Source organism: Terrapene carolina, unplaced genomic scaffold (genome assembly GCF_002925995.2).
Source record: "Terrapene carolina triunguis isolate 2854851 unplaced genomic scaffold, T_m_triunguis-2.0 Scaffold95, whole genome shotgun sequence".
Lineage (NCBI taxonomy): Eukaryota > Metazoa > Chordata > Testudines > Emydidae > Terrapene > Terrapene triunguis.
Genome location: NW_020664446.1, coordinates 11,686,915 through 11,700,039, shown reverse-complemented (window position 1 = coordinate 11,700,039; position 13,125 = coordinate 11,686,915). Strand labels below are relative to the sequence as shown.

General features: G+C 45.3%; 1 protein-coding gene across 1 annotated transcript; it reads right to left on the bottom strand.

The window, feature by feature from the left end:
• Nucleotides 1-899: 899 nt before the first annotated feature.
• ADRB1 (adrenoceptor beta 1) lies at nucleotides 900-3,562 on the bottom strand. The gene has a single exon (XM_024193479.1). It carries the CDS (start codon nucleotides 3,560-3,562, stop codon nucleotides 2,282-2,284), a length of 1,281 nt encoding a protein of 426 aa, XP_024049247.1. The 3' UTR covers nucleotides 900-2,281.
• Nucleotides 3,563-13,125: the final 9,563 nt, after the last annotated feature.

Below are 13,125 nucleotides of genomic sequence, written 5' to 3'. Positions count from 1 at the left end.
CGATCCTGCAATCATTAAAGACATGGGCAATACTCCCATTGATTCCAGTGTGTGCAGGGTCACACTCATAGTGAATTTTGCTTGAAAGTCTTTTTACAGTGCAGTAGAACAAAAGTCCAGAATTGTTTCAGATCATTACAGCCTGCAAATTAGATCTCCAGTTAGATACCCTGAACTCAGTGGAGACCTCCATAGACATTAGTGGGAGTAGGTTCTGGCCCATATAGAACAGGGACTTGACCCTGCTCTCCCTGAAGTCACCGGCAAAAGTCCTTGAGAGTTCAGGCCCCATCCGTGTGAAGTGAAATTATTCTAAGAGTATCATTGACTTCATGATGGAGTACAATGCATAAGCTTTCTAACAGACAGACAATTTTCAGCTTTCAAACCAAATCGAATGAAATAGTTTTGTACTTTTGAATAGTAGGTATCCTGACTCCCAGTCCAGTACACTTAACAATAAAGATTAGTTCAGCTAATTTGGCATCATTAAAGAAAACTAATGTTTTCAATATTAGGCTGGAAACACTAATGTTTTGGCCATTAGTTTAAGGGAAGTAGGCAGCTCTCACTGTAACAGGAACACAACCTTATTTGGTCTAGAAAGGGTTTTTTTGTTTTCTTTCTTTCTTTCTTTCTTTCTTACAATATTGTGTCAGGAACAGTCATTAGACAGGACTGTATCGTTAACCCGATCCATATTTTCAAGCAAAACAAACTCTGTTCTTTCATTCTAGCTGGGTATCGTTTCTGAACCTATAGAGAAACACTGAACATAACCTGCTTGTGATGCAATGACATTTATTGCACATTGACCGATTACTTACACAGTAGTAAATTGCACCAGAGTATAAATACGTTATAAAACACACACACAGAAGAGGAAAATGGAAATGAGACACAAGTGCTAAAATAACAGCAGATTCACGTGGGCACCTGGACATAAAAAATAAAAATAAAAAGACCCTTAAGATACTTTAATTTATAATATCGATACATTTACAGTACCTTGATAAAATAATATTTAAAAAGTAACTCTCAGTAAAATTGTAACATAGCAGACAAGAACAGAAATAGATCTGGGGTTTGACGTTACTTAACCCCCGTTTTATTTGTAATTCGACTTTTTGTGCAAGTAACATCTTCAATTCACTTTACAATTCTTGACACTGTGCAAAAAATGGCTACGTTGTCATTTTTTTAAAATGTGCAGTAATTTTTTTGATACAAGGAATTCATTTTTACTGTTCATCTGTAATTACAATGAACAAACTGCAGAAGGCTCAATGACTGGGGTGGTTTTTTTTTTTTTAGAAAATACTAATAGTGATACATAAATAAGCTGTTTAATATAAACACGTCTCTTTTATTTCCCCTGTACAATATGCACAGTTTGAGGTAGAAGTTTCTCAGCCTGATTGCTATTGTCTGGCAAGGGAAGATAAGCACAAAAAGTCACCAGTTTGCTGGTGCTGAAGAAAAAAGCAGAAGAGGTTTGTTCAAAATACAAGTATATCAATGTTCAACGTTATTTATTTTTTATTCTTGTCTACTTTAGATAACGGGGGAACCCAGCTACCAAGAGCTTAAAATAAAACTCACCAGAACACAAATACACTTTCAAAAGTGACTTTTAGACGGATTTGCAAAAATACTGAACACCTGCAGCTCCCACGGACTTCAGTGAGATTTTTCGGCAGTCAGCACTTATTAAAATCAGGCTCTTTTCCTCTGTGTGGGGCTACTGCTGCAGCTCCCAGAAGTAAGGACAGGGATAGCCGATAGTCCTAAACTTTGAAGCAAGGTTAATACCAGCTTGACCCTGCCTACACTGACGGCGACGGCAAAATCCCAATACTTCAATGTTTCAGGATCAGGCCTCTCTGCAACGGTAGCTCTCAGAAAAACTTAACCTATTTTCTTATTTCCTTTTCAAATTATTTTCCCTAATCGCCAACATCGAACTCCCCACAGAAAGATAATAATAATCCAAATGGTTTTGAGACAGTTGGTTAATTTCCTTTGTTCAGTGGTCAGTGGCCTCCCGTTTGCTTTAGCTTCAGATGAGGTATGCTGCACACAAGTTCACCTGCTTTTAATTTTAAGTAAACACAGATTCTCTCCACAGCGAGAGATCAGTTTGGTCTGGTGTTTATTAACCCGACTCTTGGTGGTTTTTACCCCCCTTTTTGCTCCTGTTCATTTCCCTTCCTGTCTTTCTTTATGCTCAGTGTCCAGTGCACACACTCCTCTGCCCCCAAACCCAACACACCCCCTAACCTTATACCTTGGATTCCGAATAGGAAATTTTGCTATTCCTCTCCTCCAGGCTGGAGTCACTGCCTCCCTGTGTGCCCCCATTGCAATCAGACCATGTCCCTCCTAGGCTGCGCTCGGGGGTGCCCAAAGTATTGATGAAGTTCCCTGGGTACCGGGAGAGCTCCCCAGTGCTGGCGTGCAGCCTCCGGTCAGCTTTCCTGGGGCAGCAGAGCAGCCTCTTGAAGGCCTTGCGGAAGTCGGGGCTGCGGCAATAGATGATGGGGTTGAAAGCCGAGTTGGCATAGCCCAGCCAGTTGAAGAAGACGAAGAGCTGGTCTGGCACCAGGTCCCTGCTGAAGACCTTGACCACGTTGACCAGGAAGAAAGGGAGCCAGCAGAGGGTGAAGACACCCATGATGATGCCTAAGGTCTTGAGGGCTTTTTGCTCCTTCAAGGCCAGGATCCTGGAGGTCCTTCTCCTGCTGGTTCTGCCATTGCCCAGGATGGGCTGATGGGATTGGGCTGCGGCAGGAGGCTGGGGGTGGCTGCAGTAAAACCTGCCCTCGCACCTGTCTATCTTCCTCATCTGCTCCTTGGCCTCCCGGTAGACTCTGATGTACACGAAGATCATGATGAGCAGGGGGATGTAGAAGGAGATAATGGAGGAGGCGATGGCATAGGCCCTGTTGGTGACAAAGTCGCAGCAGTTGGGGTTCTGGTAGCAATCCAGAGCCTGGGGATCTCCATCCCGCCACCAATGCATCATGATGGGCAGGAAGGAGACCAGAGCAGAGATGGCCCAGACCGTGCAGATGATGCCCTTGGCCCGGCCCTTGGTCATGAGGCTCTGGTAGCGGAAAGGCGAGGTGATGGCCAGGTAGCGGTCGATGGCAATAACGCACAGGGTCTCGATGCTGGCCGTCACGCACAGCACGTCCAGCGAGGTCCAGCACTCGCACAGGAAAGAGCCCCAGACCCAGTGGCCCCGTACCACCAGCGTGGCCCCGAAGGGCACCACCAGCGAGCCCATCACCAGGTCGGCGCAGGCCAGCGAGGTGATGAAGAGGTTGGTGAGGGTCTGCAGCCGCTGCGTGCGCCCGATGGCCGCGATCACCAGCGCGTTGCCCACCACGATCAGCAGCACCATCAGGGCCATCAGCGTGCCCACCGCCCACTGGTGGGAGGGCAGCTCCCTGCCGCCCGGCGGGTCGGGCAGGGTGGAGGCGCTGCTGGGGGGGACGGGCGGCGGGGAGCTGGATCGGTTGGGCGGGTGGCAATCGGGGGCGAGCCAGCCATCTCCCATGGCTGGGGCGGCTCAGGGCAGCCGGCGGCGGCGCCGGGCTGGAGGCATGAAGGCGAGGCGAGGCGGGGCGCCCTCCCTGCAGCAGCAGCCGGAGCGATCTCCCGGCCGCGGCCACCGCTCCGGGGCTGCCGCATGCTTCTGAGCGCCCCGCGGCGGGCTCCGGCGCCCCGCCCCGTCCCCGGCGCGTCACGGGCCGCGCGGCCAATGGCGCGGGGCAGCGGCCGCACCCACCCGGCCTCCCCCGGCTCCGCGCGGCTCAGTCCCCCGGGCTCGGCTCGGAGCGGCGGGCAGGGTCTGTGGCTGCCCCGGGCTGGCTTCAAAGCTCGCTCCCGTCCCATCGCCCCGTGCATCGGCCTGCCCCAGCCGGAGGCGGGCTTGTGGGGTGCTAGACGCACCGACTGCGAGCGGGAAGTGGGGCCAGTGCCAGCAACTTGTTGCAGAGATTGTCCCCCAGCACCTTCCTCCCTCTTGTCCTGTGTGCCTCTGGTATAGGAGACCCACTAGTTACAGAGGGTCTCCTATACCTACCCCAGGGCGGGGGTACACCAAGGGGTAGGTATAGGAGACCCTCTGTAGCTAGTGCCCACTAGGGTGACCAGACAGCAAGTGTGAAAAATCGGGACAGGGGCCGGGTGACCAGATGTCCCGATTTTATAGGGACAGTCCTGATATTTGGGGCTTTGTCTTATATAGGTGCCAATTGCCCCCCATCCCCTGTCCCGATTTTTCACCCTTGCTATCTGGTCACCCTAACAGGGGGTGAGGGGTAATAGGAGCCTATATAAGAAAAAGACCCAAAAATCAGGACTGTCCCTATAAAATCAGGACATCTGGTCTTCCTACGCGGCACCCACAATCCCAGCGAGCTAATTGTGATGCAATAATGTGTTAATAAGAGAAGGAAAGGCTCCAGGCAAGCTTGCAAAGTAACTGACACGTTAATAAAGGATCATATGTAATTGCCGGGCTGCCATTCCCGCACTTTAGAATTGAACCGCTTGAAAGTAGCATAATTCCATAGCATAATTCAGGAGCACCTTTGTTTGGTTTTATTTATCCACCATTGCTTTACATGAAGCCAGGCTAGAAGAAAAGTGCTGTCTGTGTTTAGCTATCATACACGGCTGGTTAGATCCTCATGATTAGGGGGCTGGGGCACGTGACTTGCGAGGAGAGGCTGAGGGAACTGGGCTTATTTAGTCTGCAGAAGAGAAGAGTGAGGGGGGATTTGATATCAGCCTTCAACTACCTGAAGGGGGGTTCCAAAGAGGATGGCGCTCGGCTGTTCTCAGTGGTGGCAGATGACAGAATAAGGAGTAATGGTCTCAAGTTGCAGTGGGGGAGGTTTAGATTGGATATTAGGAAACACTATTTCACTAGGAGGGTGGTGAAGCACTGGAATGGGTTACCTAGGGAGGTGGTGGAATCTCCATCCTTAGAGGTTTTTAAGGGCCAACTTGACAAAGCCCTGGCTGGGATGATTTAGTTGGGGTTGGTCCTGCTTTGAGCAGGGGGTTGAACTAGATGACCCCCTGAGGTCTCTTCCAACCCTAATCTTTTATGATTCTAGGAATAAATGTATTAAAACAAAATATTCACTTTGGATGTTATACCTGATCCAAATTCTGTTGAAGTCAATGAGAGGCTTTCTATTGTCTTCTTTGGGCTTTGGATCAGGTCCTTTATCACTTACCACCCAAGCTCTGAGTTGAATGGTCTCTAATTCCCCAGGAATGGCTGATAACATCATCAACACCTATAGCTGCAGCAGGAATGCAATTCCCTCCACTGTTTTTGCTTTTAAGTGATGGCACCAACCCTTGTGGAGGAAACACAGACCTCAGAATCTGTGTCTCAAGGCTCCTGACATGGGCTGGCTGCACTTTGCACATTTTAGTATTAAATAGCTGTTCAATGCTCTGGAAATTTAGCTCACTGTGAGTGTCAAGTATTTTTATCATTAAATAATAATAAAATCCTTTGCTAAAAACAGAGATCCTTTTGTCTCCCCCAAATATTGTATTTTGATTGTAGTTTTAAGTGACAAATACGGTAGCAGCAAAGTACAGAATAACAAATAGGGAGCAATCCGTCCAGCCATGGCAGATGTATCAAAGACCTTTCAAACCTGTGCAATCTACACTGCTCTGCAATGTAGTGTGACTAAGAGATGGCACAAGCGGACTCAGCACCACTGTTTCATAGCAGCCCTCAGCACAGCAACAGGGAGGGCAGGATGGCATGGGGTGGAGGGTCTGAATACAAAGGTTTGCTCACCTGGTTGCTATAGCCCACAGTTACTGTGTGAGTGTCCTGCTGCCTGGTGTGTGATAGGAGATGGTTCTGTCCTTTCCAAGCCCTGCATAGCTCTCCATCACAAGTCTTGTTTATTCTGGCTTTGTGAAGGGCTCCCAGATTCAACCGCCGTATCATTCCTAAGCCTGGGTGTTGGAAGGCTTGGGTTCGATTTCTAGAGCCCTGCGTGGATACAACATTTGTATCCCCATCCGATCCGCAAACATGGTCTGTGGAGATCCACATCCGTGGATATCTGCAGATTTGCAGGGCTCTATTTCGGGCTTTGCTCTTGTACTTTGGGCAAGTCTCTCTGTGGGGGCTAACATGGAGCTAACAGTACCACTGAGATGCACAGATGAAATAAGACACAACTGCACACTAGTCTTCTTCTTCTTCATTAATAATCACTAAAACACTTTACATGGGTGGTATGTGTGTTATCCCAGTGAGAGACTATCTGGATAACAGATTATATGCAAACTCCAGTCTTATCCACAGCAACATCCCCTGAAACTGCTACCACTATCACAAATAAGGACTCACTGGGCCTGATTCTCATTTATATGTACACCCCTCTACACTGCTTTGATGTTGGAAAATAGCCTGAAAAGGGGGGTAAATATTATTGACTTCCCCTTGAAGTCTCCTTGGCACTGCCAGCACAGTGGAAATGAGAATCAGGCCTATTTGTTTTTTTAATCACCAGTGTGTATTACATTATTGCCTGGGACTTTTACACTTTACTCCACCCGGCACAAGAGCAATTGGAGTCTTTATTTCCCCCCATTTCTATTTATTCAGCTCAGGCTGTGTCATTGTTCTTCGAGCTCAGCCATTAAAAATCCCCTCCAGGCTCAGAGGTGGTTGCAACCTGAGGGTGAATTATTTATGTATTTATTTACACACTACTTAACCCTGACTAAACGGCCAGGCCAGCTCAGACCTGCTCACTACTCCCCAGCGCTCTGGTGAACTTTGGCTCACTGCTCAGCCAGTCCAGCTCTGGGCCTTGAAGGGTGGAGGGAGCACCTTACCCCAAACGTAGAGCAAATAGCGTCAGAAAGGATTGTGGCTAACCACCCGGGACAAGGTTCTGCTCATCTGTGTCAGGAGACGAGGACTGTCAATAACTGCCAATCCATTCCCTCCCTGCCTCTTCCCCTCTCCTCCACCCGGCACCCCCATAATTACAGGAATAGATGGTGCCTGTCTGTCCTCCTCCTGAGTCCCTCTAGCAGGAAGAGCCCATTACAGTGGGAGATAAGGATGAAGTTCTACTGTAAACATGACCTGCAAAGGGTTTTATTGTTAACTGGTGAGTTAACCCTAGCAAGTTATGTGCTGACTGCCACAAATAGTGAGGGGCAGAGCAGGATTCAGCATATCAGTCAGTCTAAAGCTATCTGTTTAGGTTCCCAGAAACCAGGCTGGCTGGATCCCCTTTCAAAACTATCCTACAATCTGGAAGCATTTCTAAGGAGGTCATTGTCGTATTGTCTGAGCACCTCACAAACACGGATGAATTTAGCCTCACGCATGGATTGTCCCGGTTTTACAGGTGGGGAAAGCATGATGCAGTGGGGGTTAAAGCCAAATATTTCAAAGTTTCCAGTGATTTTGGCCCAGTCTGCGACACCTGGGATGTGATTTCCACCTGCAGCTCCCATTTACTTCATGGGAGTTGTGGGTGCTCAGCCCTTTAGAAAAGCAGGCCCTAGATGTCTCAAATTGAGAGATCCCAAAGTAGTGGACAGGATAGAAAATTTGAGCCTTAATGAGCTGGCCAAGATCACACAGGTAGGTCCGTAGTCCCTCGGGTTTCCTGGTATCGTTGTTGTGCCAGCAGACATAATTCTGGAATGTCACACGAGAGCTGGAGCCAGCATAGCTTTGGGGTTGTCTCAAAAGGAAAAACCAAAGGTACATTTAGAATTTATGTGCTGGCCACCTCTCTGCCCCTTGCTTTTTAGCGCATTTTGCTGATAACTGGAGGGTTAACTCGTTTTCAGAACGATACCTTTGCAGGTCACCTTTAACTCTAAATTTCCTGGCTTTTGTGAGTTTCAGACGAGATGCTTAGCATGATTTTAATATAGCTCTTTGTGTGCAAATTATTTAAGGATGTCAGGTCAAGAGGAGTGAGTTCAAAACTCTTGGATGGATTGTTTCTGCCTGTACTTCAGGTCACAGTTTTTAATGAATAACTAATCTATTTTTTTCCTGGAAGTATTTTATTTTAAATAATTAGGCTGGGTCAGTTCTAGCAACATACCCATTGCACAGTGGATAACAAATGGACCCCGAGGGAATATAAAATAGTATATCAATTGAGGACCTCTGTTCACACAAACTATATGAGTGAAGGTTGAATGTCCCAGGAACTGCAGGATAAAATTTCTGTCCAGACAAACTAAACATATATCTGTCATTCACTCTTCTTTCTTGCTACATAAACCCCTTCTAAATGTATCGTACTTCTGATGAACCATTTCACACAGGTTGCCTAAACATTTCCAGCAAAATCAGAAATATCCCAAAAGGCCTTTGATACAAAGTAATCAGACTTCACCCTATCAAGACTGTGCCAATGAAAAACTGCCACTTGCTTGACTGTATCAATATCCAGTCATATTAGACATTTGTTACTAGAGAAATACAGACATGGTGGAATGTTGCCACAAGTTCCACATCTATTGTTTTTTAAAATAAACAGCTCTGCTTTTCTTGACGATTATTTTCCATAAATGCCTCAGCTTCATTTTGGCATTTCTCTAGCAGCAGGAGACGGTTATCTTGTGACAACATGCAATTCCATTGACATTATCTCTTGATTATACATGACAACGTGCCAGATACTGCATATGGTTGTTCTGTGTCAAACAATGCAATGAAAATATAAAACAAATGTGTTAAATAACAGAAGGGCTGGTTGCACAATAGTACACATTCAGGAGATGACACCATAAAAACAGAGATAAACTGCCACGTATTGTATGTGATTTCAATAGAGTTATCACTTTGAGTTTGAGTGGATGGGCCCAGTCCTGTGAGATACTGAGCACTTATCAACTCCTATTGACTTCAGAGCTGAGAGTGCATAGTACTGTGGGATTAGGTCCTAAAAAAGCAAAATTAACTTGCAGATGTCCGCACGCACACCTGTCCACACACACACAGTAAAAAACAACACAACCGTGCTTCAATATTCTCTAACAATGCAGCTGTTTTCTTACTAAAAGCAGTTTTTCATGACACCTGTTAGCAGGCATATAGCTGGTTGAAAATTTTTTGACATTTTTTTTCCTCCAGAAAATGCCATTTCATCAAAATCAAAATGTTTTGCAGAACCTTATCAGTTTTTACAAAATTCTCCGGTCAGCGCAGAGTCAGTTTTTCTTTTGCTCAATCTCTTTTGTTGAAGCTGTTCCACTATGTATAAATAATTAGATAGTCTTTGGGCCAGAAAGAGAGAGAGAGGGAGACTGACTATAGCTTGATGGTTAGCAGTTGGGGGCTCTTCTACTTGAGAATTTCTTTGGTCACATAATTACTAATTTGTTAATGGTTCCCACATTTATATTTTAACACTTTCCAGGGCCTCTAGGCTCTTTCAAAGTTCTCTGGATGAGACAGGTGCCCACTATTGATCTAAGCCTGGTGCTTGATTTATAAGCTGCAACACCTATTTGCTCAGACCTTACCTTTCCACCCATCACATTAAGAAAAACAGATCGTAAAATGCAAACAGGAAACTGATGAAATGAAGTGACTGGTTTTAGTTAAACAGCTGATTTGGGGGTTGTGTTGTTTTTAATGTCTTCAGATAAAGCTCCCCAATGGTGGGTTTTGTGTCTGCCCTTTGCTCTTTACAGTCACTGATATGCCAAGTGTAACCCTTCTCAAACCCTGCCAGAATTATGTCATGGTAAGGAAAGAGAAATGGAGGACTCTGGACCCTGGAGTTCAGAAACGGACCCTGGAGTTCAGAAAAGCAGACTTTGACTCTCTCAGGGAACTGATGGGCAGGATCCCCTGGGGGAATAACATGAGGGGGAAAGGAGTCCAAGAGAGCTGGCTGTATTTTAAAGAATCCTTATTGAGGTTGCAGGAACAAACCATCCCGATGTGCTAAAGTTGTGCCAAACTCTTTACAACTTTAGCTTTCTTCTAGCCTTCTGGACCTTTGTCAGGTTCCAAGACTTATTCAAAATCAATAAAAACAGTCCAGCAAGTTTCTGAGCCAGCTCTTTTGAAACTGTTGGATGAAAGTTATCTGGATTTGCTGATTTAAAAATGTCTAGTGTTAGTAGTTGGTGTTTAACATGCTCCCAAGATAGTAGTGGAATGTATAGTGTGACCTGAAAAGGGATGAAGCAGTAGGATCCATCAGTGTTAGACATGTGGCTTGTAGAGCCCCATAAGATTGCTGTTATTTAATCCAAAAAGCCAATACTTACCCTGAAAAATCCCAGCATGGAAATGTATGTAGCAATTTTGAGCTAATGTCAATTTCCTTCCTAATCTGATGATTCAAACCAATTCTCTTTGATAAATGTCTAATAACTTTTTAATTTGATGCTCCAGTGCTGGAAATGATTGAGAAATTTAAACCTCAGTGACATCACTTTAGATAGTGTCTATAAATGTCATTGATTGAAAATTCATAGGGTTAAATTCCCAGGGAAATGCTCCTGAGTTGCATATGTCAATATAATGACAGCAGGAACGCAGCCCTGTCTCTTGACGAAATCAGCACTGCGATCAGTGCCATGAAGAAGTGCAGGGCTCCTGGATCTGATAGCATTCCTGCAGAAATAGTCAAGTGTGGAGGTGAGATCTTGCTGAGGTGACTACATGGACTATTTCTCAATATATGGAGTACTATCTGTGATGCATTTGGTCACAGAAACCCCCTTGGGACTGTCACTTGATGTGCTGAGACTACCTCTGAGCCCGTTTTCCCTGCCAGCTTGGGACTTCAGAACCCTGTCTTGTTAAGCCAGACTCACTAGCCTGCTGCAACACAGACCCAGGGTCTGAACACATCCCCAAAGCTGCAGACTTAACTGAAAAGAGCTCAGCAGATCACCTATCTCCAGCACCCAGACACCCAACTCCCAATGGGATCCAAACCCCAAATAAATCCGTTTTACTCTGTATAAAACATATACAGGCTAAACTCATAAATTGTCCGCCCTTTATAACACTGATAGAGAGATATGCACAGCTGTCTGCTCCCCCAAGTATTAATCACTTACTCTGGGTTAATTAATAAACAAAAGTGAATTTATTAAGTATAAAAAGTAGGATTTAAGTGGTTTCAAGTAATAACAGACCGAACAAAGTAAGTTAGCAAGCAAAATAAAACAAAACACGCAAGTCTAAGCCTAATACATAAAGAACCTGTTTACAAGTAAAATCTCACCCTCAGAGATGTTCCAATAAGCTTCTTTCACGGACTAGACTCCTTCCTAGTCTGGGCCCAATCCTTTCCCCTGGTACAGCCCTTGTTAATTCCAGCTCAGGTGGTAACTTGGGGATTTCTCATGACTGGCAGCAGCCTTTGTTCTGTTCCAGCCCCTTTTATAGCTTTGGCACAAGGTGGGAATCCTTTGTCTCTCCCTGGGTTCCCACCCCTCCTTCTAAATGGAAAAGCACCAAGTTTAAGATGGATTCCATTTCAGGTGACATGATCACATGTCACTGTAAGACTTCATTATCCACTCACTGGTACACAGGTATACAGGAAGGCTTACAAGAAAACAGAGCCATTTACAACCAATTGTCCTAGTTAATGGGAGCCATCAAGATTCCAAGCCACCATTAATGGCCCACACTTTGCATAATTACAATAGGACCTCAGAGTAATACTTCATATTTCTAGCTTCAGATACAAGAATGATACATTCATACAAATAGGATGAACACACTCAGTAGATTATAAGCTTTGTAATGATACCTTACAAAAGACCTTTTGCATAAATCATATTCCAGTAACATCATATTCACATTTATAAACATATATTTATAAAGCATATGGAGTGCAACGTCACACTACCATCACTGTCACCATATACAAGAAGAAAGGTAAAATATCTGACTGGTAACTATCACCGTATCTTGTTAACCTCCATCATCAGAAAGGTTCTGACTAGAGTACTCTTTGATCATCTGCTATGCAACATTGTTAATCACATGCTGCTAGAGTCATAATGTGGTTTTAGCCCAACATGGGGAACAGCAGACATGATATTTGTAGCCTGTCAGATGCAGGAAAAATGCAGAGAACAACAACAAGACCTCTACACTGACTTTATTGATTTGGCCAAAACATTTGATGCCATCAGTAGACCTGGGCTTTGGCAATTCCGACGTAAATCTGGTTGTCAAGAAAAATTCACCAACATGACGGCGATTTCATGATGGAATGCTTGGACGAGTCTGCGTAGATGGTGTTCTGTCGGACCCATTTCTGTCACTAATCATGTTAAGCAGGGCCGCATAATTGGTCCACCCTTCTTCAATCTCTTTTGTGCAGTGATGCTTGATGAGACTACACAAGACCCAAATGCCGGCATCAGGATATGTTTCTGATCCTCTGGGAAATTATTTATTCTCAACAGGCTGTTATCTTCCACCAAAGTCTTTAAGGCAATTGTTCATGAGCTGCTGTATGCTGATGACTCTGCTCTACAGGCACTACTGTAGAAGAGACAATTTATTATGGACAGATTCGCAGAGTCTGCAGAAAGGTATGGACTGACAATCAATCTGAACAAGACAGGTATCAGCCTGCCCCGGGGAAACCTTACATGAAACCAGAAGTTACCGTCAGCAACCCACAGCTGAATGCTGTTACAGACTTCTGCTATCTTGATAGTATATTGTCAAATGTTATTATAGCCAAGGAGCTGACAAGTCATATCGATAAAGCCGGTTCATCATTTGGCAGACTACCAGGCAGAGGCTGGCAGCAACATAGCATTACGCTTCAAACCAAGTCTATAAAGCAGTTGTGCTGTGAAATGTGTTGCATGGGTGTGAGACCTGGACCTGCTCCAGGCATCACATTAAGTTGCTAGATAAGTTCCATTTATGACACCTGCGTGCCATCACATGGCAGGATAAAGTGACCACTGATGAGGTTCTGGAATGTAGTCACTCCACAGGGGTTGGAGCCAGGCTTGTCACATCACACTTAGGCTGGGCTGGTGGTCATATGCTGAGGATGGATGACACCAGAATACCAAAACAGTTGCTGTATG